General features: G+C 39.4%; 1 protein-coding gene across 5 annotated transcripts in view; it reads left to right on the top strand.

Moving 5' to 3' along the window:
- Window positions 1-23,785, top strand: part of garnl3 (GTPase activating Rap/RanGAP domain like 3) — an 89,204-nt gene that overhangs the window by 40,281 nt on the left and 25,138 nt on the right. For 3 of the 5 annotated variants that reach the window (XM_074690167.1, XM_074690164.1, XM_074690166.1), the window contains exons 3-16: window positions 6,280-6,354; window positions 8,672-8,771; window positions 11,202-11,320; window positions 13,352-13,416; window positions 15,086-15,149; window positions 15,282-15,308; window positions 15,863-15,938; window positions 16,533-16,631; window positions 16,716-16,819; window positions 19,873-19,981; window positions 20,139-20,184; window positions 21,029-21,135; window positions 21,218-21,333; window positions 21,748-21,870. In XM_074690167.1, the coding sequence (XP_074546268.1) occupies window positions 6,280-6,354; window positions 8,672-8,771; window positions 11,202-11,320; window positions 13,352-13,416; window positions 15,086-15,149; window positions 15,282-15,308; window positions 15,863-15,938; window positions 16,533-16,631; window positions 16,716-16,819; window positions 19,873-19,981; window positions 20,139-20,184; window positions 21,029-21,135; window positions 21,218-21,333; window positions 21,748-21,870 (1,230 nt within the window). The remainder of the gene's footprint in view (window positions 1-6,279; window positions 6,355-8,671; window positions 8,772-11,201; window positions 11,321-13,351; window positions 13,417-15,085; window positions 15,150-15,281; window positions 15,309-15,862; window positions 15,939-16,532; window positions 16,632-16,715; window positions 16,820-19,872; window positions 19,982-20,138; window positions 20,185-21,028; window positions 21,136-21,217; window positions 21,334-21,747; window positions 21,871-23,785) is intronic. The other 2 variants (XM_074690168.1, XM_074690165.1) reach the window with 1 other exon arrangement.

Raw genomic sequence — 23,785 nt, 5'->3', positions numbered from 1 at the left:
CACCACAACAGGAAAAATGCAGGAAATATATTTGTTTCCAGCTCTATTAATATGCATATGGAAGGCGACAGAGCAGTATATTCTTCAGCCACGATACAGCCAATTACTGCGCCAACACCTCTCTGCTGTTTATCAGGGCTTCACACCTGCAGTAAACACGGCGCTCTGACACAACTGGAATGTATTTTCTCATTATATACGGTATAGGATGTGGGTAAAATGTGCTGAAGGCTTTTCTCGTTCGCACATTAAGGCAGAATGAAGTCGTCGTATTTTACTGAATATTTGCACCCTATCATTTTGATATCACAGAGATTTCTATGTTTACATCAGACAGTCTGCTCTGACTGTTCGCATACTTGCTGTAGTTATAACACCAGTAGTATTACTGAAACATAGCTCCAAAAACAGTGAAGAAAACCAATAAATGTAATCACAGATCATCACGTCCTGGAATGTTTGGATGTTATACTAAAGAATGATGTGAGTCAATTTTTTAATGGATCTTTTAGGATAAAGATTACTTTACAAGAAAGGCCTCATTGAGATTATAAAATATCTGTTAAAACAGCCACTGAGAGCATAAAAAGTTAACTGAGGAACTAAAGAGATGAGATCTGTTGAAAGACTAAAAATCTCCCTGTGCTCGTTTAAAAAGACAACCCGTTAACGGCATATCACTAAATCTCTGGGAGACAACAATGGGTTTGAGGTGATGCCAAGTATTTGTGTGTGAGGGATTCGAAGGATGTGAAGTACTTTTTTAGTTTAAGTTTATTAGGGGTGGGTTATGCCTTTAATGACTCAGGAGAAGACAGATAGAGTAGGAATGGGGTGACAGTGGGGAGTGACATGGGGGAAACAGGCAGGACTCAAAGTTATGTACAATTTGTTGCATGCTTTACAAGAGTAAATCAGTTTAAACTGAAGAAAAACACAAAAGTATGACTAGGGATGGGTACCAAATTAGGTACTTTTAAAGGTACTGACCAAATTCTGTCAAAAGTACTGCATACCCATTCATGTAAAACCAAAAGGTACCATATTTAGGAACCAAAATGCATCCTTGTGACTGTGAGGGAGTGGAAGAGTCAGCGATTTTCCATTCTGGACATGAACACAGCACTGCAAGGTTATATATTGAAGAACAAACATGTAAAGTTGAGAAATTGTATTTTTTTTATTATTAAACAAATTGATATTTTTACCACATAAACACAAAAAGTGCCCAAAATTGGTACCGTTGAGCACCGGTACCAATTGCCAGGTACCAGACATCGGTACTGAATCATTTCAAATGTGAAAGGTTCCCATCCCTTAGTATGACATTGGATTTTCAAGGTTTACTGAAGGAAAAAAAAAACTACAATCAAGGATACAGGATAAACTTAAAAAGTTATAACATTTAAAACATATGTACACTAGGGGTGGGAGAATCAAAATCAAAATATGATATATTGGGACTTTTGTTGACAATATCAAAATCAGGATTCTTTATCAAAAAATCATTTCTTTTAACTCAAATTCTTCATTTCAGTCTTTGTTTACCAACTGGATTGGAAAAAAGTTACCACTTTTCTCCAGCAGAGGTTGAAATGTTTATCTCTGACTCACGTAAGTGCATTTTATGGGAAATCATGGCTCCTGACATAGTCTGTAGACATCATCATCATTTCACTTTTTCACATGGTCTGACGTTTGAAATTTAAATCAAATCGGCACCCCAAAATTGTAATAGAATCAAAACGCAAGTGTACATCAACATTTAGGAGTCTTTATCTCTTATTTTTTAAAAGAAGGTCTCTAACAGCATCCATACAGCCTCCCCCTCTCCTTGCACTCAAGCCACTCACTGCTCCTCATCATGGGACAAAAACTGAGAGTGAAAGTAGAGGAGAAAGATATCCAGTTGGTCTCACACTCTTTACAGCACAAACAAGGCATGGCACATTGGTCTACAAAAGAAAGCACACAATGCAAGGCTCGGATCATGCTCACACAGTACAAAGAAGACTTGGTAGACTTGTTTTACCCAGCACAACAAATGGATACACCATACTACATGGTTCACTAAGGGCACACTTACCTACATACACAGTACAAGTGCAGCATGTTGCTCTATTCTAAAACGATGATACACTGTTCTAAAAAAGTCAACACACATTACAAGCGTTAATCTACACTCACAATTAAAACCAGATAGAGAGGTTTATTCATCCTGAAATTCAACCCACATGACATTATCTTTTCTCTCATGAAGTTGCTCCCTCAGATGCTTCTCAGTGGAGGTTCTGTAACGCGGAGGATCTGTTTTTTGGGGGCATTTTTAGACATACTCCTCTCTGTTTTCTCTATGCACTCCTGTCATCTATCTGCTCTGCACTCTGTGTTATTTATATTACCATAGTGGCTAAAAGAGCAACATCTCAGCTTCCACAAACCATTGAGATTTTTCTGTTTATCAGACAGTTTACCAATAATTGTAATTCAAAGTGCACTCGCAAAAATGCTCTGACACATTAATGGGTTAATATAGATACCTTTTTCCAGCAAAAGTGCCTTTGTTTTAAAAAATGTTATTTTAGAACCTAACAGTTTAAAACAATTGCGTTAATGTGTGTTTTTTTTTTTTTTTCGATATGATTAAAATCAGAAATACTTGTGAAGAGTTGAATGATCCACAACTAGTTTGCTTGATCAGATAAGAGAAAAATTCAATTAAAGTGTTGTCAAATGTTTGGTAAGAGCTAAAAAAAAAGTGTCTGTTCACTTTCAGTTTGAGCATCAGCTGTGGTACATTAGCAGGATCTCATGTAGGAGCTTTTTAATCTCCAAGTAAGATTACTGTCTATCAGATTTAATTGAGCTTGAACAACAAAGTCAGTGTGACAGTTTTTATTAATGACTTATTCAGAACATGAAGTTCCCGCCTCTCCTCACTTGCCCACAGAAATGCTTTGAATGGACTTCAACCACCTCTCTCTGTTCTCATGATGAGTGCTCTCCCAGCACTCTCCCTCCCCTTTGTACCCTCTGACACAATTTAATGAGCCGCTAGAGGAGGGCACAACACCCACTCTCCGAAAAAATTATGAACACCGAACCCTGCTTTGTGCTGTACAGGTGCTACCAGCCATTCATGAAAGGGTTTTAGATTACAGTGCATGGGCGCTAGCAGTCTTTGAACACTGTTTGATTATTTAGTATTGTGGGTATATATTTGGATTTGGATCCTGCTCTAGTTTAATCATATCTAGGTATGAAATTCATTGGAGATACACGCCTATAGTTCATAACCCTGAATACATGATCTTCTGCTGCTTTGATTTCACGAACAAGGGTAGCTCTCTCTGCACTAATCATTTGTCTAAGTTCTCCTGAATTCTTATGTGTGTAAAGAAGCTGCTCTTGTATGTTGTGGCCATTGGGTGGCCGTTAACATGAATTGGTACCCAGTACTACGGGCAGAATTTGGTTGGTACCTTTAAAAGTCCCTAATTCGATACCCATCCCTACTTAACACCCTGCCTCTCAGCTGATCTCTATTTTGTGAGAAACCTCTCTGAGAGCAGGAGACTCAAGAGTTGGTATAAAAAGCACAACTTCAACAACACACCTTGGTATCAGTGTGTTCAGCCTGCCCTGGTCTACAGAGCCTGGGGCTGATGGTGGTTTAAAACCAAGCCTTGCTTGCTTGGACTGTCGAGCTAACAAGTTGTGCCTGGGCTCTCTGGCAGATGCTTCAGCAGACGATAGTTGTTTAGAGAGGCTCAGTGAGATTAGAATTACATGTCTTGGTGGTGGGCAAAGGTTTCCTTTCTGCACATTCTCTACAACTCACAAGAAAATGTTAAAAATGTCCTTAAGGTCAGCCACACCGTGTGATTCCACAACACTGTTCTGAACAAATTTCACAAGTTTTCCCTTTATTATGACACCAGATTAACCTTGTAGATACTCTTTTCAATTTGGGTGTGTCATTTTTCTAGCAGAGACCCAAAAAGAGGCCAAGGCATGAAGAGTTAATATTAAACATGTTTGATGTTAGATGCTTTACATGGAAAATATTCAGTCAGGAGCAGTAAATAGCTGTATTGACACTAGGGCTGCACAATATATCGATATCAATATCGGTATCGGCCAATGTTGGTCATTTTTTTAACATATCGATATCGGCTGATATTTACTCATTGGCATTTTCAGAGCATCTTGAACAATCTTTCAAGACCCAAATAATAATGTTCTCTATAACAATGGAAACGCCAAAACTATCTAAGAAGAGTGGACTCTCTTGTTTTATGTCTTTCTTCCTATTTTTGATCCAAAAAACAGACAAAACATACTTTTTGATCATGTTCATCCCGGTGCTCCATCCTTTGATCCTCTCCATGGTCGTTTTTTCTCACGATTGCACCACTGAACAACCTCGATGCATCAACTTAGATTGTTTTTTTTCCCCTGTATCGATGTCGGTAAATATGAGTTATCGGCCATAACAACAATATTAATATCGGATATTGGTATTGGCTAAAATTTTCGTATCAGTGCATCCCTAATTGAAACAGCTGTGGGTTATTAGGACAAATATTCTTAAAAAAAACCTGAATCCAAACTCAAGTATTTTATGAATATTTTCCAAACCCTGTTTTCATTGAATAGTAAAATACTGTTCTTAGGATATATTTGATTTTTACCGGTTTATTTTAAATAAATCACACTTTCATGTTTTATACTTTTGTTGGTGTTATGTGTCTGTGAAAAAAAGAGAGTAACACTTGAGGTTGATCCAGAAGACTCCTTTTGCCTATTTGAAGATGGCCTGTGGATTAAACTATAGTCTCTGAACAGCGTTGGTGGTGTCTGTCCATGTTCAGTCTCTCTCTCCCAGGATCTCCTCTCACCCTCTTCCAGGCCATCTGGACAGATCACAGTGTGTCCTGTGCAGGGACCCAGAACTGTGCCAAAACTCTTTTTAACACACATGTCGGAGGAGCAGAGACCTCTATCGGCAAGGGTAGCAAAATAGAGCTGGACTGTTGCTCTGTAAGAGCACAGGGCAAGAAGGCAGAGGGGAGAGAGATGGAGAGGGAGACACTAAAAGTTCTGTTGCCTGGCGACTAAAGATCACCTTCTGTAACAATGTTGGGGTCAAAAAGAAAAGGACGTGAAGACGGTTGGGTCAAAGAGAGTTTTGTAGATGAGTGAAAAAAAGATTGGTTAACCAGAGGGTCAGCTAATAGCAGCAAACATATCCTATCTAACAACAGTGTGCATACACAAACTGTTTTTGAATTAAAAAAAAAAGAGAAGAATAATTTGGAAACATTTCTAAATAAGTCACACCAAGTTCAGATAAAAGCCACAGTTGTGAAAACTGCCTTTTTATTTTTGGTAAAATTATCACTTTTTTCAAGAGACCATCTACACATTAAGAGATGATCACAGCATCTAAACAAAAGTGCAAAAACAAAAGTCTGGATTTTATCACAGGTCAACTCAAATCAACAATTTAACATCACTTATATTTGATTAACAACATATGTCCATGCCTTTTTTCATATCATAGTTATTGTATATGTTAACTAGTGGAAGGATTGAAGGTTTGTATTTTTTTAGTTGACAGATTTTCGCTAAATTTCCTGTTTTGGAGTTTTTAACCACTGCTTACATAGGGAACACTTAAAAAATACACAGAGTGATTGGGTGACAAACAGGGCTCTGCAGAAAGCCAGTGAGCAAGCAGTTTATTCAAAAGTTGCACCCTCTCTTGAAGTTGTTTTTGCTTGCACAGGACGCATCCTGTCCTCCTCTGCCCTCTCTTGTTTTGCTCACTCTCCCACCATCATTGACTGTCCCATTTCACTCTTATAACGTCTCCTCTCCAAAGCAGTAGTAGAGAGAGGTGAGTCAGCAATAGACAGATAATTGGAGGCGATAAGTGGAGGATGGCGGATGCATGAATGAAAAGAAAATCAAGCATAAAAACAGGCTTTTCATCTGTGAGTTTGGATGGAGAAATTACTGTGAAGACTTGAGTTATTATTGGCGATTAAAGAAGTGTGGAGCCGAGTCTGCCAACTCATCAGGAGTTCTGCTGTGGTGAGTCGTCGGAGGCTGGACTCACGCTGCTGTTGTCACATGGAGCTGATGTGTCTGCCACGGTTCCTCTTTTCCCATCTCTAATGTATTTATGACCTGCGTATTACTATCTGCCACAAGTCATGGTTTGTCAGGTGCCTAATTCTGAACATCTCTCTTTCTCTCTGCCCCCTCCTCCAGCTAATTTCCAGTGACGCAGATGGGGCCATTCAGAGAGCAGGTCGCTTCAGGGTGGAGAATGGCTCTACAGATGAGGTAAAGAATACACTTTTGTGCACAAATACATCCCTCTTATTCAGTTACCATTATGATGCAACTTAAAACCTCTGTAACAGATAACCAACCAGAAATCCTTGTGTTGCTGAGAAGATTCACATTACTTTAACGTCAGTATACCCTACAAGTTATGACGCTACAGCCAGGATTAGATAAGCCCAAGTTAGCATAAAGTTAGGAACAGCTAGCATGACTATGTTGACTTTTTTTTTTTTGTTGACTTATATTGACTTATTAATACCAAGCAGCAACCCCCTAGTGTAATAATATGAGATAGTGCAGAAGTGCTAAAATCTGCTGTACCTCGGGTGTCCGCTTGAGGCTGGCTCCAGAAGTACTGGAAGTCACATACACACCAAGCTAAAAGCAGAAATTAACATATTTACAGCCTGGTTGAAAAAACCTCTGCTGTCGGAATCACTAAGTTTAGCACACACTGTACAGGGGGTGATTTTTTTTCTAACCCGGCAGTACAGAGGATATTAAGATCCTGCGCTCGCCCAATGAGAAGCACAGCTCAGGTCACCTGACCGACAGACGCCCTATAGCTGTACGCAAAGCCCCTGCCACTACCTATATGGCTGCTATAGCTGATATGCTTTATTTTCTGTTTCAGAAACAGACAGGTGACATCAGGGAGACTACGTCCATGTTTCATACAGTCAATGATGAATGCACACACAGAAGAAAAGAATTGGTGGTTTGTTTAGTAAATGCTAGAAATGTAGTCTTTAAATTCAGGAAGGAACTGGTAGACCCCAAATTGCATGTAAGTCGGTTTTTCAACTTTTAAAAATCTTTTCACTAAGCATTAACTCTAACATAAAGTAAAAACATATGCTGAAAGGTTTTCCAAAAAATGCTAAGCTAACTCTGGCAAGGAAGTGTGTTTTATAGTAAAAATATTTATGCAAGGACTGAAGGTGAGAAGATGAAATAATGCGATTAATGCCCAATCTTTTTTAAAGTGCTAGATGCTAGCCAAAATTTGCCTACTCATGTTTAGAATATTTACATTCGTTTCAAAAAAGCAATAGATAAAAGATGACAGATTACCAGTTCACTGTCTTGCTCAAATTTTAGAATTGACTTCCACAGGTTGAGCAAATAGTTTTACTGAGTAGCTGTCAGGCATTTCACATTCGTACAGCGCTAGCATCTGGGTAAGGCTTGCTAGCAGGAAGTGGTTAACAAGAGCATATTATTACTTTGATTACTTCTGGAGTAAAAAATTAAAAACACACACCTCCAAGTGGTGAGATTTGATAATGAATTATCATTTTATTGACTTTTTATGGTACTATAATCATTTACTATAGCTGCTTAATGAAATAGTTCACAAGCTAAAGCTCAGGACCATGAACTGTATAATATCTGGATGTGACGTCACCCATCTATTCCTGATATGAAGTAATAAAGCCAATCATCAATAGGGTCCATATTGGAACTACTGACTCAAGAGGTGGGCTTTGAGTCTCTTTACCAACAGCTATAGGGCACCAGACCTCAGTCACGCCAGCTGTGACTCTGGTTGGATAAACACATGATCTTAATATCTTCAAAATTTCACCTCGGTGTGTGCCAGTAGTGAAATTCAGACATTTAATGATTCAAATATTTTTGAACCAGGCTGTAAATATGTTTTTTAATGTTATGAAAATGTATTATTTTGGTTCAGTGTGTATGTTGTTTTTGGTATTTCTGCAGCCAGCCTCAAATGGACTGCCAACAAACAGAAGCTTTTTCGCACTTCTTGCTTCAGTTTTTTAAATCAGATGTTGCCCCTTGCTCAGGAGCCATCCTGTAAGTCAAGATCTTTAGAGGAGGAATATTAAAGTGAAAGATCTACTTTGTAAAATTTCTAAAACAGAGCCGTCACAGTCAGGGAAGTCAATTTAATCACTCTCTTATATAACTTGTAATAAGGTGTCCGGCTACATCCTGCTTCACCTTAATATGACATCAAATGAAAAGTTTGGCTTATTAAAAGTTACATGCTAACCTCCATGACTGAAACCTTTTTTTACTGACATTAAACTGAGTTCAGTGAACATTTTATTCAGCTTGGTATATTTCAGAATGCTATAAATGACAAAACAACTTTTTTAAGAGACTTATTATTCCACAGGACGTGTTATCACTCTGCACCTCAGCGTTGGCTGTACATTTTCTAGCACTGCATTGCAATTAATAAAGCTGCATAGTGTGACAGTTTTCCCTCAGAAGGCTGCTGTGATTCAAGCTGTGACTATCATGATGACAACATGTGCCTGTTTCTGTGTGGGTGACGCAACAGACGTCAGACTACACTCCAGGAACCTGGAGGAGAACTGATGTCCACCTGGAGAACCCAGAGTACCACACCAGATGGTTCTTTAAATACTTCCTGGGAAAAGGTTAGCAGTCTCTGCTGTGCTCTCTGTTTTATAAAAATGAAGTGAGTGTGAGAGGGAAGACAGAGAGTGTTACAAGGGATGAGGGTGGTGAGGAAAATCTGCAGAATGCCACAGAATTTCATGTGGTGGTATGCTACTTATCACATGTGGTTAGCCTTGTTCATGTGCTGCACTGCTCTCAACCAGAACTCGTTAGCATCCAGCCACATCCTCACTTGGAGCAAGGTTACAATAGTTAACTAAAACGAAACTAAAAATGAAAACTAAAATTCAAAACACATTGCATTTAACTCAAACTAATAAAAACTAGAAAAGAAAACAAAAACGATAAGTAAACTAAAACGGTATCTTGTGTTCCCAAAACTAACTGAAATTAAGTGAAATTATGGACAAAATGTTTTTCATTATAATTTCTGACAATATTAATAGCCTTTAGGATTTAAATTAATCTGACAAATTTTTCCAACCAATTTTACAACAGTTTTCGGCAGTTGTCAGTGCCATACAGCACCATCATAGCGATGTACTGAGACGTGCTTGTTTACTGCACTGACTGGCTGTGCGCTGTGTGGCGACAAAACTTAGTGGAGCAATGAATCAGAGCATCTGTAACAGTTTAATTTCATGTGAGTCTGACTTTAATTGTATTTGAGTCTGCCTTTATAGTTACAGAGTCCAAGTTTCTAATTATTTAAGCTCAAACTATATTGTTTCATATAATTTATTTTATGTTATTTTTATGTAATTAATGTTAATATTATTTTTATATAATTATGTTTATATTTTTTATATTAAGTTTATATTATTTTTTGTGTTTAAGGCAGCAGCCAACACTTCAGTATCAGCATTGACTGAGCAGTGAGCACTATGTTGGACTTAAGATTAAACAGTATTACCACATATTTACTCTGACCTTTTTGAATCCTGCACCTGGTTAATAAGGTATGAAAAACTAAAACTAAACTGAAACTAAACTAAAACTAAGCCTTGTTACATCAAAACTAAAAAAAACTAGAATGCCCGCTCTAAACTAATTAAAACTAAACTGTAAAGGGAAAAAAAAGTCAAAGTTAACTAATACTAAACCATAATGACAAATCCAAAACTATTATAATCTTGACTTGGAGTCTCAACTGCCCACCTAATCTTATACATCACCCGAGGATGAGGTCTGTAGAGGACAAACATCCACCAGCACCAGGAAAAGCAAAAGCTTCCCCCACAGGAGATAACACAATTAAGATGAGACTGCTGGTACAGTGCAGCAGGCCAGCAGGAGCAGCTCACAGGACCTTCCCCCTGAGATTGTTAAATAATGTATTAGAATTTGTCACCTTTTTCCTTAACCTTTGTAACCCCTGACATTCCTCATACCTCATTAACACCCTGCGTGTTCCTGGTGTAGGTGGCAAAGCAAGTTGCTTAACAAAAGATCTTTGTCAGAGATTTCTTTGACCGGACTCCAAATCAGGGAGAACGAAAGATCTGGACAAAGGACAGAGCCTGAAATAGATGGAGAGGAAAGGGAGGCATAAAAGAGACAGTGAGGGGAAGGAAAGGAATGCCTATTCCTCGAGCGAGGGTCTGATCATTGCTACGGCAATGTTCAGTTGGCTCGACAAGCTTGGACTGCAGCTGAACCATCTGTGTCTCACAGCCTGATCAGAGCAGACTGCGTCGTACAACATGAACTCTAGGCCAATTATTCAGACACGAGCAGTTCCTGACTTGTGATGTATCCGATACAATGACTGGATTCTCAATTTCCAAATAATTAGGCAAGGTGGATCGTCTTTGTTTCCCTGTTTTTTTGCATTACGTTTGAAGACGATTCTTGATTGGATATAAGAGCTCAAGGTTCTAAAACTAATGAGTATTTAATTGCAGCCTGGTTTTACAAAGTCAGAGTTTACCTGAGGTGTAAAATGAGGAAAAAAGACCTCACAGAAATATAAATGAATAAACTGTTGAATAAAAAAGAATTGAAGAGAAGAAGGCCTCATTGAACACAGTCAAAGAAAGAGACAGAAATAGCAGCGTGGACCTTTTGTCTAATTAGGTTTGGAGGTCTGTTTGCTATTATCTCTAAGGTTGTTACCCTGTCTACCACGGAGGGAGAGGCAAGAATGTACGGCCCTGCTGTGATGTATCAGAAGATTTTTGTGTGTTCTTATTTCAGCACAAAGAAAACAGGAGATGGGGTAAAAATGAAAGGGATGGTAATACAAAAAAACAGAAAGCATGAAGGGAAGAAAGACAAAGACATGAAGAGATGAGAAAAGAAAGTTCAATATCCTTACAATGTGGAGGCAAGCAGGGGAAGAAATAGTCATGCTAGGAATTAGAGTACATCTCCAGATACTCTATACGCACTTTGATTTTTAGGTTGTGTAACACTCAGATGTGTGAATCCTATCTTCGTCTCCTCAGTTCACCAGAACTACGTGGGCACAGACGCAGAGAAGAATCCCTTCTACCTGTCAGTCGTCCTTTCAGACCAGAACAACCAGCGGGTTCCTCAGTACAGAGCCATCCTCTGGAGAAAGACAGTGAGTTCTGTACAAGTCTTCTTCAAACATCAAATGCTGTAAAACGCACTGCAGAGCGACTCTGGTATCTCTCAGAAACTCCCTAAACATGAGCTGCAGTTCCTGTCTGCAAACTGAGCCCGTCAACCAAAATGTGACATGTTCATTTTAGTGTTTACCACTCTGTAAAACCTGGTGGAATATGTTGTGAGATTTTTTCTCTCATTAAAATGTTTTGTTATTTCTGGATGTCGGGGCGGTGGAGTATCAATTTGCTCAGAGCAGAGTTGACAAAAAGAAAGTTGAAGTATGTCCACAGTTCCCCAGGCCATCTGCAAGGATTATAATTAAACTGTGTTCACCTTGTGCACTAGGGGTGTGGGTTAGTGGGATGCAGGTGGAGGGTTGTACATTGATGTGTGTGTTTCTGTGGCTTTATCAAGTCACTTATGATTATTATCATTATTTTCTGTGTGTTTTCTTTTCTTTTGTCAAGCACTTTGTTTTGCCACCATAGACTGTATATAGAGTGGACAGCGTGGCTCCCCCATTTATCATTGTACAGTTTTGAAGCCAAAATACCCCCGTAACAGGGGCAGCCAGAGTCTGCGCAGTAGAGATGATGAGGGATTCTGGGGGAATATGAGTGGAGCTTGGTGACAGAATAAGAATTTTTTTTTTTTTTTTCGAGAGTCCAATCACTTCTTGACTCTACCTCCCAAAATATTTTACAACATACATGAGAAGGTCAGCTGTCAATCATCGTTAAACCTTACGTAAAGCCTCGTTTTTAACCTTGTATAACTAATGAAAACAAAACTTTTCAGAAAAAAGAGGACTTGAATACAAGACAGCCAAATGATATCTTCAAATCACCACAACAATCAGATGTGAGAAACATTTCTACGAGGAGTACTAATTTTTTAAAGTTTGACCACAGCCCATCTGGAACGACTGGAAAGACAGATTTTTTTACCTATACTGCAGCCTGCCACCAGGGGGAGCAGTTTTTGTGGAGACCACACTTAGAGCCGAGCAAGATGGCATCCATTTTTTTTTTTTTTATAGTCTATGGTTGCCACCATTGTGCATGAAAAGTGCTTTATAGATAAAGTTTGATTGGTTTGATTGAAGGTCTCTGATTTAACACCACTGTTGATGATGATGAGAAAAAGGGTCAAAGCAATGTAAATAATTTTTTATTTACTTCATTTTTCTATTGAATTTAAAGTGCAATCTTAGGCTACAATCTTTAAACTCCTCCTGCAGATTCTTCATTTGAAAAAAGCAACTTTTATATTGAGCTTAAAGTTTGCTTTACAGAGTAAAAGTAGAAGAGCATCTTCTAGGACCATGCAGAACTCTAGCAAAAGTTTTGCGTGTAAGTGATGGACGTAAATGCTGAAACAGAGAAAAAATGAGTACTGAAAATTTTTACTCTTAACAAGAGCCCTTTGCACACGTTTAAACTATTGATGATAGTGATTTTTCTGGGATGTTGATAAAAGAGGGAACAAAAAGGCATCCTAAGTGACCACTAAACTCCCCTGGGTCAATGTGTGTGTGTGTGTGTGTGTGTGTGTGTGTGTGTGTGTGTGTGTGTGTGTGTGTGTGTGTGTGTGTGTGTGTGTGTGTGTGTGTGTGTGTGTGTGTGTGTGTGTGCATGAGATGCATGTTGTGTGTTTGCAGTGCGATGACTCAGCTGCATGACCAATATAGCCTGTTACTAATTTTGTCCTCTGGCGTCATCTGGAACCTGATTAGGGTGCTGCACCTCCGCTGACTGATCACATCGATTTATCTTGTGTCTGTCTGACTCCAACTGAAACAGGATGTTGTTGTTGTTGTTGTTGAGGCTAAACAGATCAGCCCTGTTTGTCTGCACTACTCTGGTTTAATCAGGTCTCTCTTTTAATTGTTCTTTGACTGGCTGAGAAATATCTTGACGAAGAGCGTCATCTTCATCTCACAGTATGACGATGAGCACGGCAACAGGCTTAGCAAGCTCCCGTTTTTTAAATCCCCTGATCTGTGTCATTCTTGTTCCCACAGGGCACGCTGAAGATCAGCCTCCCCTACAGCCCGACAAAAACACTATCAGTCAAGTCCATCCTAAGGTGAGAGGTGCCGCCTGGGGCTCTGCGTCTGATACTGCTGGTTATCACACGCTGTGGGTGGGATATGAAGAGCTTTACTAGACGTGACTGAAACCACATTGGCCAGTCAGAGGGGACAACTGCAAAGCCTTCTGAGGGGAGAGGGAGTTATTTTTATATATTTTTACTGCCTTCTTTTGGAACCAAACTGGGATTTATCGCCTGATGATGTTTTATTCAGTAAGAAACAGACGTGGCTGGGTGTCACAATCTGACATCTCTCCACAGTGGGTGAGAAAGTCTCTTGACACTTTTCATGCACAGCAAAAGAACCAAATCCAAAAATTTCTCTTATTTGAATGAAAATAGGCACAGTGTATAGAAATAGTAATGTTTACTAGGGATGAGTGCCTTTCACATTTGAAACAATACGATACTAATTCCCGGTACCTTGCAATTGGTATCGGTACTCAACGACACCAATTTTCAGTACTTTTGTGTGTTTATGTGGTAAAAAATATCAATTTGTATAATTATAAAATGTGAATTCTTTTTAATTTAACATGTTATTTCTTCACTATATAACCTTGCAATGCTGTGTTCATGTCTGGCTTGGAAAATCGCCTACTCTTCCACTCCCTCACAGTCACAAGGATGTGTTTAGGACCCTAAATATGGTACCATTTGACATTATGTGAATCGGTACCCGGTACTTTTGACAGAATTCAGTCGGTACCTATAGAAGTACCTCATTCGGTACCCCTCCCTAATGTTTACACATGTATAGCTGTCAGATTGAAACGGTCCCTTATTTAGCTCCTTTGTCAGTGAAATTTGTGAGATGACGTTGCCTTTGACGACAAGAAGCATGATTAGTATGATCCAGGGCTGACATTAAAGGCTATTAAAGCACCCATAAAAACACTAAATGTTTGAATTTTTCATGGAAAATGAAAAGAAGATGGAGTAATAACCAGGCTCAGGCCTCAGACCCTAATTAAGAGCCATGCAGAGCCATCTTTCAGTGGTTTTCTGTTTCGATTGTTTGATGGACTGATTGCTACAAATGCAGATACCAGTTTTGTGTGTCCAGACAGCAATACCTGTCAGGATCAGAAGCACTACAACCATTTTATAACTCATCCTTATAAAATGATCTGAACTACTGATGAGTTTATGCTCAAAACAGCATCTTTTCTTAATTTCAGTATTTTTGTTATTAGGTTTGAGTACCAATTCATGTAAAATCAAAAGGTACCATGTTTAGGTACCTAACACATCCTTGTGAGTGTGAGAGAGTGGAAGAGTAGGTGATTTTCCATGCTGGACATGAACACAGCATTACAAGTTTATATACTGAGAAATAAATATATTACAATGAAAAAAAAGACATTTATTGTTGAACAAATCAATATTTTTTACCACATAAACACAAAAAAGTACAGAAAATTGGTGTCGTTGAGTACCGATACCAATTTCCAGGTACCAGCATCTGTACCGTATCATTTCAAATGTGAAAGGTTCCCATCCCTACATGTGACACATCCAGTAATGTGTTTGTAGTGGCAGGCTGTATAAGCCAGATGTAACCTGATGCAGTGAATGCGTGAAACAGACCCTGAATCAGGTCTGTCTCATTTTTCCATGTCACCTACTCTTGGCCTACTTGTCTTCCTTCATTCCATCCCAGTGCAATGAACATGGACAGGTTCGAGAGGGGCCCCAGGGAGATCCTCAACCCAGAGATTCAGAAGGTGAGAGTAACACCAGATAATCGTGGCACCAGATCCACATCACCCTAACTGAAATATGTCCTCAGGCTGCCACCTCCCCTCCCCGCCGAGCTTCTCACTGTGAATGATAATTGTTGTGTCGTCTTTCCTCAGGATCTGCTGGTGTTGGAGGAACAAGAGGTATGAGGCTGACGCTTCTTTTACTGTACAGTAGATCAGTCTGACTGATCCTGTGTTTTTCTTCTTTTTTTATGAGGATCAGATTTTTTGTGGTTACAGTCTTCAATTTGATCCTCTGAACCAGTTTAACAAGTTCAAATGTCAAAATGAAAATCCATGAAATAAGTCTTTGCTCATTCTTTGGTGGTGAAGAGCTGTTATGCTGCTTAAAAATGTTTAATATTGTCTTAGCTCTCAGAGGGATCACATAATACTGCCTCAACTGAACTGCATCCTTATTTATTGTTTAAACCTGCTATATTTAGTACATGCTGTGACAGTAGGAAATATACAAACTCTCAATCCTCAGCTTACTAAAGGTAATGAATTTTTGTAAAGATTTCTTTTGCACCAAAGCACCCATTTCTGCCAATCCCATATCGCCTCTTGGCCCAGTGTTATATTTAACTCATCTGGTACATTCCTTACAGTGCTGTATGTAAAAAAAAAAAACAATCTTGATGAATGAGTCAGGAATTTTTCTAGCATTTTAAGCTACATTTGTTTCATTTTAGGGGTCTGTGAACTTCAAATTCGGCGTCCTGTTTGCCAAAGACGGGCAGCTAACAGATGATGAGATGTTTAGCAACGGTAGGTACCACTCTTATCTAACTTATTTCAAACTTTTTAAAGGGAGGATCAAAAATTTCTAACATCCAGGAGGAAAAAAATAACGCTGAATTCATTCCTGATTTTTCGTTAATTCAATTTGGAGCTGGAGACAGGAGATAGTAAAACTGGTTTTAAGATAATATCAAAGAAAAAGACGAGAATCATTTTTTTAGTTTATGAAAAAAGCAACAGCAGTTACTTTGTTTCCTGTCTTATGGGTGGTCACACCATTTGCATCTATGTGGGAATGTTTTGTGTTAATTCTCTTTAGTTGAGCAGAGAAAAATTGTTTCTTGAGAGCCAACGGATGTAAATTTTGAAAGAGGGGAGAGGTTTCCTTCAAACTCCACTCAGGTCTGTTGTCATCTAACAAGGCCCCCCACAAAACTTAACATGTAACCCCCCCAATGCCAACCATTTTATTCGAACTTGGTGTTAACACCCCATTACTTAGGTAAAGAAATCAGTTTCCAGTATTAACTCCTTGTTTAGCAGGTCACAGGAAATCTTCTCCTCTTCAAAAATAGCTCACAGTGCAGCAGCTGCTGACTTTACCTGCTGTGCTTCTTTCAGAGATGGGGAGTGAGAGCTTTGAAAAGTTTCTGAATCTTCTGGGTGATTCCATTACGCTGCAGGGATGGGCGGGGTACCGCGGAGGGCTAGACACAAAGAGTAAGACGCATGCTGCACAAACACATCATCTTAAAGTGGATCTGTGCTGTATACCAACTTCTTTTTCTATCTCCTCTCCTGCAGACGACACTACAGGGACTAAGTCTATCTACACAGTGTATCAGGGCCATGAGCTCATGTTCCATGTGTCCACCATGTTACCCTACTCTAAAGAGAACAAACAGCAGGTGTGTGTCTGGCTTCTTTTGGTCCTGTTATGGAGTTTTGTTTTCATTATATTCATGATCCCCTGAGGATTACTACAGACAGTGATTATTGACTGAAGCATGTAAGACATGATAATTCATGATGCTTAAGTTTATTTTAATTTACATAGTTTGATATCTGCTTGTTGTATTGAAATGTGATTTTGTACAGACGTTCATGGTCCCCAGATGATATTTCACAATGGGTCTCTGGTTTTTCCTCCTAAGTCAACTTGAGTCTGATAGAGTTTTTCTAAAAAAAAAAAAAAAAAAAAAATTTCATTCGGATTTGGAGAACTCTGATTTTGGCGTTCATGTTCACCTGAGGATGAATCGTACTGACAAAGGACCACATTGTATTTGTTAATACTGGTGATAACATGACATAACATGAATGATGTAGCATCAGCCTCAGGTGTTCAGTGCATTTATTACTTATTATGAAACAACAGGAAGCCAATATATGATAAGATTATTAGGTATTCATGTCCCCCAGAGGAGAACACTGCATCATGCAGAGCCTGTATGAAAACGTTTTCACTTTTTTTAGCTTAACCCGATTTTTGCTTGGTGCCATGAAATAAGATTTCTTTTAGGCATTTATGGTCCACAGATGATGTTGTTTAAGATCTTCTGGCACAGTGATTCTTAAACTTTTTTTAGTGATGTAGCCCCTATGATGTGTTTTTCTTCTGCCAAGTACCCCCTAACAAGCGCCAAGCAATTCTGGTTGGAAAAAAAAACGTAAACACAGCGCTGTAGTATTTGTGTCTATTGGATACATTACTTAGTTTATAAACCTAAATTTGATTTAAAAAATTGATTGAATAAAATGTGTTAACAGAATTTTGCTTGGTTGCTATTTTTTGAAAATACATCTTTGAATCTTGCGTACCCCCTGGAGTGCCCTCACGTACCCCCAGAGGTACACATGTTCTGGTACATCCGTATCCTGGTTTCTAGTTTCTTGGATAAGTTTAAGGATGATGAAGAGTTTTTTTTCTAGAATGTGTGGATTAAATAATCTGTACACAATAATCAGAGAGACTCTGAAAGCTCTGAGGGACCAAGTTACATTTTTAGATTGGTGATAAAGTGAATATTGTTGCAGTTTCAGGTGCTTAATGCATTTTTACTTATAACAGGGAGGTAACACATTGCACAATTAGAGTGGTATTTATTATCCCCGGAGGATTACCACACAGTAACTTTTAACTGCATCCATCACTTAAATAATTAAGTTTTCACTTGTTTCACTTGCATAGCCTGATGTCCACTTGGTGCATTTCCAAAAACAAAAACTATTTCTTTAGGCGCTCATGGTCCCCAGATGATGTTTTTCAATGGAAAAATTGGGAACCTAGGCTTTTTCTCTTGCATTGGTAGAAATAACAGGATACTAGCACATAATGAGAGAGTTTTTGTTTTTAACTTTTAAATACAGCTATAAGCACCACCAAGTGTAAGGGGAGCCTCAAGTGTTGCTGTTGGAGCTGCCAGAAGAGACTCTAATCCAAACCGAAGTGGAAAAACATTATTAATGTTGGAGAATCTTTAATTGAGAACCAGTCATTGGTCTCATCTGTGTATCATCGTGCAGTGAAAATACCCGCTTCGACAAAGCAGTGACAGAAAGCAGGCGCAGTGGCACAGAATGGAAATCTGTTCACTTCAGAAATAAAGGACATTATTGCTTTACTGTAGAGCTCCATTCTGTTCTGCCAATACAATTTAAATAGGCTGGTGCTTAGCAGATCTGACAGATAATTGGATTTCTTCTCCAGATAGAAAAAGACTTTCTGGTGGTCAATAATAAGAAGCAGTCTGTGCTTGTTGTGCTGCCTGTGAGCATGCCTGTTGCTCTGTGGCTTAGAAAGGCAGCAGAAAGGATGTTAGAGAGTTTCCTACCTGAGAGCAGAGTCCAGTCAGGGCAGATAGATTTGATGTTTCCCATATTTGACGGTGAAACAAAGCTTGTAAAAGTTATGGTAATTTCCTCGTAAAAGATCCTCCAGTATTCAAAAACTGGCCCATCCTCTGGGTGAACATAAACATTTAGCTCATTGGCTGTTTCCAGAGCGTTTTGACTGATCTTTAAAAAACCCACAGAATACTGTGTTCCGTGACTATGTAGAAACAGAAACTACCAAAAGAAAGAATAGATTCTCTTCTTTCATCAGCAAAATTATTTTTTTATCTTTTTATCTTCTTTAGCAATCAGCTGTAGAACATAGGCTGGTGTCACAAAGAAACACCTGCTTTTGATTAAAAAAAACAGAGAATATGAGCTTTGATTTAATTTTAGCGCTCGTCTCCAAAGCTCCATCTTTGGATCCTTTCCAGGAAGTCTGTCGTCTTTTGTCACTATCACTACACATTTTCTGTTAAAGTGTGAGCTGTCTGAACTTGTTCGAGTTACGTTGTCTCGCATTTTTTTCTCATAATCTTTGCTGATCTCTCATCCAAAGAGAGCACTGGTGCCACCTACAGTGGCTAGTTTGTCACTACACTAGTTTACAAGCCTGAAGTTAATGGACAAGCTCCGTCAGACGCCCCCAAGCCTGCCCCGTTGAAAAACTTGGTTGACATCACTGGATGCCATTTGCAAAATTTGTCAGAGGTTTTGTTGATTCTCCTTTTTAGTCCAGCAAAAAAACATGGACATCACTTTTTGTCTTCTTGTACTTGTTATCAGTAGTTTGTGTATATAAGAAGAACTTAAAAGTTCTGTTAGTCTATCTGTTTTGGCTTGCTCCATCCTCTGAGGACCATGAATATACATACTTGTTTTTTTATCTCTGGAGCAAAATGTTGCACTTACACAAGGCAAAAAATAAATTACACAGTGTAGAATCATCAGAGACACTGTCAAATTAGCATTTTTACCAAAATCAGAAAGCAGTAAAGGGAAAAACAGAGCAAAAGATCACTGCATCTACGTCAACGGGTGGTTTCATGGATGGAAATATGAATCCCAGGCTCACAAGGTTAATTGCTTTTTTGTTGCCATATATTTCCTCTGCTCTCTTTGCCAGGTGGAGAGAAAGAGACACATTGGAAACGACATTGTTACCATAGTATTCCAGGAAGGGGATGATGCACCATCATCTTTCAAACCGTCTATGATCCGATCACACTTCACCCGTATCCTTCACACGAACAAGGACTGTTAGAGGAACAAAGAGGTCGCCAGGGACGTCATCCACTTCCAGAGGAGCTATCAGACCTGGGACAATGACAGTGTTTAGATTGCTGTTGTGTCTCCTTCATGCATGACCAGTTTCCTTCACTTCATGTTCAGATATTTTTGCATTAGTTAGGTATAATAGCCAGAATGACAGTTACAGGTGAGTGCTTTGATTCAAGATGTGGTTTCTTGTGTTTGAATTTATAGGTGTATTCACACATGAACTGCACTGAACTGAAAATTTTCTAAAATTTTGGGGGTTAAACACAAACAGACAATTTTTGACTAAAAATTATACCTAAAAATAAACAAAAATATATAAATGTTTTTTTCTTTTGAGAGTCTAATCTCTTCTTGGTCCTCCCTCCTGACATACTTTACAATCCCCCCCAAAAAATACATAAGAACAGCAGCTGTCAATCATCATTAAACCTTACGTAAAGCCTGCTTTTTAACCTCGTATAACTGATGAAAACGAAACTTTTCAGAAAAAAAGGACTTGAACACAAGGCAGCCAAATGATATCTTCAAATCACCACAACAATCTGACATGAGAAACTTTTCTACGAGGTGTATTAATTTTTTAAAGTCTGACCACACCCCATCTGGAATGACTGTAGAGACAGATTTTTGACCCTTACTGTGGCCAGCCACCTGGGGGAGCCGTTTTTGTGGAGGCCGCACAGTTTCTGCTCGGGACCAGCACTAATGAGAATACTAGATTGTGATTTTTAAGTAGTAACACTGCTGAACAACAACCAGAGCAATTTGGGATTCAGAGTCTTGCTGAAGGGGTTGGGATTGAACCCCCGACCTACTATTGAGAGATGGTGACTTTAACACTGAGCCACAACCACCCAAAAGAATGAAAAATAACTACACTTTTCACTCTTTTTTAGCATCTTGTGCTTCTTCACCATCAACTCAGACTGTTTTTATTTCCCAGGCTGTTCTCTGTTCTGCATTAAGTGTAGAAAGACGTTACATATCTGCTGTTTTTACAGGTTGAAGATTTTCTCAGAGGAGAGTGTTCCACTGTTTGGACCCCCTCTCCCATCTCCGCCTGTGTTTACTGATCACCATGAATTCAGGGACTTTTTACTAGTCAAATGTAAGAAAAGGAACAAATGAACGTTAGAATATGTTGAAGAATGCAACATCTTCTTTGATTACGATCGTTTTCTCTTCTCCAGTAATCAATGGAGAGAAAGCCACACTGGAGACGCCAACGTTTGCCCAGAAGCGACAGCGGACCCTAGACATGTTGATCCGCTCGCTCTACCAAGACCTCATGCCTGACCTGCACAAGGTACACCAGAAGTTTAGAGCTTTTTCTTGTCCTGTCTTAGGTTTATGAACGTTCTGTCTGTCCTGGTTGTGTCCCTCATGTCACTTCTACAACAGTATCCACTGCTGAGCTTTGTTCTGCTGTACTCTGCTGCAGCCCTGGGTCTGTCTCTGCATACTGCACCACAACGACAAGATACCACTGCAATGCTGACTTTCTCAGCAGGACTCCCCCTCTCTCCTGACATCACTTTTGTTCTTAAAACTCATATTTTCACTCTTTTACTGTTGCTACTAACAACACTTAGTTTCCCCTGCTGCTGCGGTCAGCCTTTAAGACCCCTCTCTGCTTTCTTTTTCTCTCTCTGTGGGGCTGTGTGTGTGCGTGTGTGTGTGTGTGGATGCGACATTTTGGGTGCTCGTGTTCTATGTTTAGGTCCCTTTTTCTCCCCAGAACATGTTGAACCGGCGGTCCTTCAGCGACGTGCTGCCTGAGTCTCCAAAGTCTGCACGCAAGAAAGAGGAGGCGCGGCAGGCCGAGTTTGTAAGGATAGGACAGGTAATCAACATGTGAAATCATACACACACACACATGCTCAGGTAACTGTTCACTGTTCAAGGAAGTGCATGTGCTTCTTTCTTCTCCAGCTTTATGATTTACATGACTTTCAGCGTCTTTCTACATAGAGCAAAGAGATTATCAGGATGAACAGATGGAATAATTACAGCATGCTAAACCTGTTCCAATGTACACACGAGCAGCTGTTGTTGTTAAAAGACCGACTGCAGGCTCTGAGAGGCCTGTGACAGATTTGATTGTGTGACACAGCAGAGGCTGCAGGTGTTGGTACCAGGCTGCAAACTGAACCAAGCTTTCAAAGTGTGGCATCCTGGTGTAACTCCCAAGGAAGAGCGAGGGGCTAGCTAACCACGCACTGCTAAGTTTATGTTGTTAGCAGCTGAATCACAGGCTAAATGGACAGAAAACAGACTGTAGAAAGCATGGCTGTAGTCTCATGATGTTTATTTTTGGAGGGAAGTCCATTTTTATTAAAAATGTGCCTTTTTTCAGTTGTTTTTTGGGCTTTCAATGCCTTAATTCAGAAAGGAGGAACAGGTGGTACACAACAGCTTGTGTTGTGCCTCAGTAGCTCACATCGTTGGAAACTAGGGTTGCAAAATTTCAAATTGTCAAAGTCAGAAAATTTCCATGGGATTCGACAGGAACTCATGAGAGTAAACTGGGAATTTATAACGAGGAACTTAAATATAGTCAGGGTACGTAATATGGATTGACCACATTAAAGCTCTTTGCAGGGCTATCAAGGCCACACTCCCTGCATGCATTGTGTCTGACTGGAAATTTACCAGAAATTTTCCACCTACAACCCACCTACAACCCTACAGCTGTATTAGTTTACTCTGTGACACACAGCTGGGAAAGCATAGCGTACTCAAATTCTTTGAGTGTCATGTGGTGCAGCAAACTGCTGGACACATTTGTGCACCTTTTTGCAGTTAACAAATCATTTTGCAATAATAACAGCTCCATATCCCTCCACTGGTTGGTTGCAAAATGGGTTGTAAACAGATCCTCCCTAAAAAGATGGAAAATTGGTTGAACTACCCTGGTCGGCTTTTATGAGGACCAAATAGTTTTTTATCTGCTTAGCTTGCATCTTGATGTTTCTTTTACATGCCAAGTGTTTTTGTCAATGAGTGCTTCACGCTCAGTGATTTTAAAGTAAAGAATTTTTTTACATAACAATATAGTTAAAGGTAATGTCTGCAGAGGTAGACTAAAAAATAAAAAAGCAACATTCACAGGAATAATCCTGCTCAATCAGCTCCCGTGGGCCTCTGTACATGTGTGTCAGTGTCAATGTCTGCCTCGAACCCCCTCCTCAGCCTGTATGTTGATGTTTTTGGCTGTGTGGGGATGTTTCTGGGCAGAAAGTAAGCATGGTTACAGTTGTCAATCACCCAGTGCGCAAGTGACTTTGCAAGTTTATTAGTGAGTGGAAGAAGCTTTCCCAAGCAGCTGTGATAGTAAAGGAAAAAGAAATGCAGACTAGACAAAGCTTTTTTCAAAAGAGGGGGTAGTTTGGCTTAACTTTCACTCACTTTTGGGCACTTAGCTTGTGCTAACACATCAGCTCTTGAGCCTCTCCCAGGTAGAAATGCAATTCTGCAGGTGGTCGCTAATGAATGTGTTCTTGGGTGTGCGCTGCTGCTGACACTGAGCCAAGGAGGAGGAGCCCGGTTTGAATGTGGTGTTTACCAACAAGTAACAAAAATTCCCGCAGACCCTGCTTTTAAAATACTTGTCCAAATACAGTTTTTCTTGATTTTTCATTATTTCTATAAAGTTTTTCAGCACTCATTTTTCTGAGTTTTGTTTTAAATAGGCAGATAATTGATCGTCAGCTCTGTTGACACATGCAGGTTTAAGAAGCATTTTAAACTGATATTAC

Source organism: Halichoeres trimaculatus, unplaced genomic scaffold, assembly GCF_033239565.1.
Source record: "Halichoeres trimaculatus isolate MK-OKI-2021-1 unplaced genomic scaffold, fHalTri1.1 fHalTri1_scaffold_16, whole genome shotgun sequence".
Classification (NCBI taxonomy): Eukaryota; Metazoa; Chordata; class Actinopteri; order Labriformes; family Labridae; genus Halichoeres; species Halichoeres trimaculatus.
This window is presented reverse-complemented; position numbering and strand designations above follow the sequence as displayed.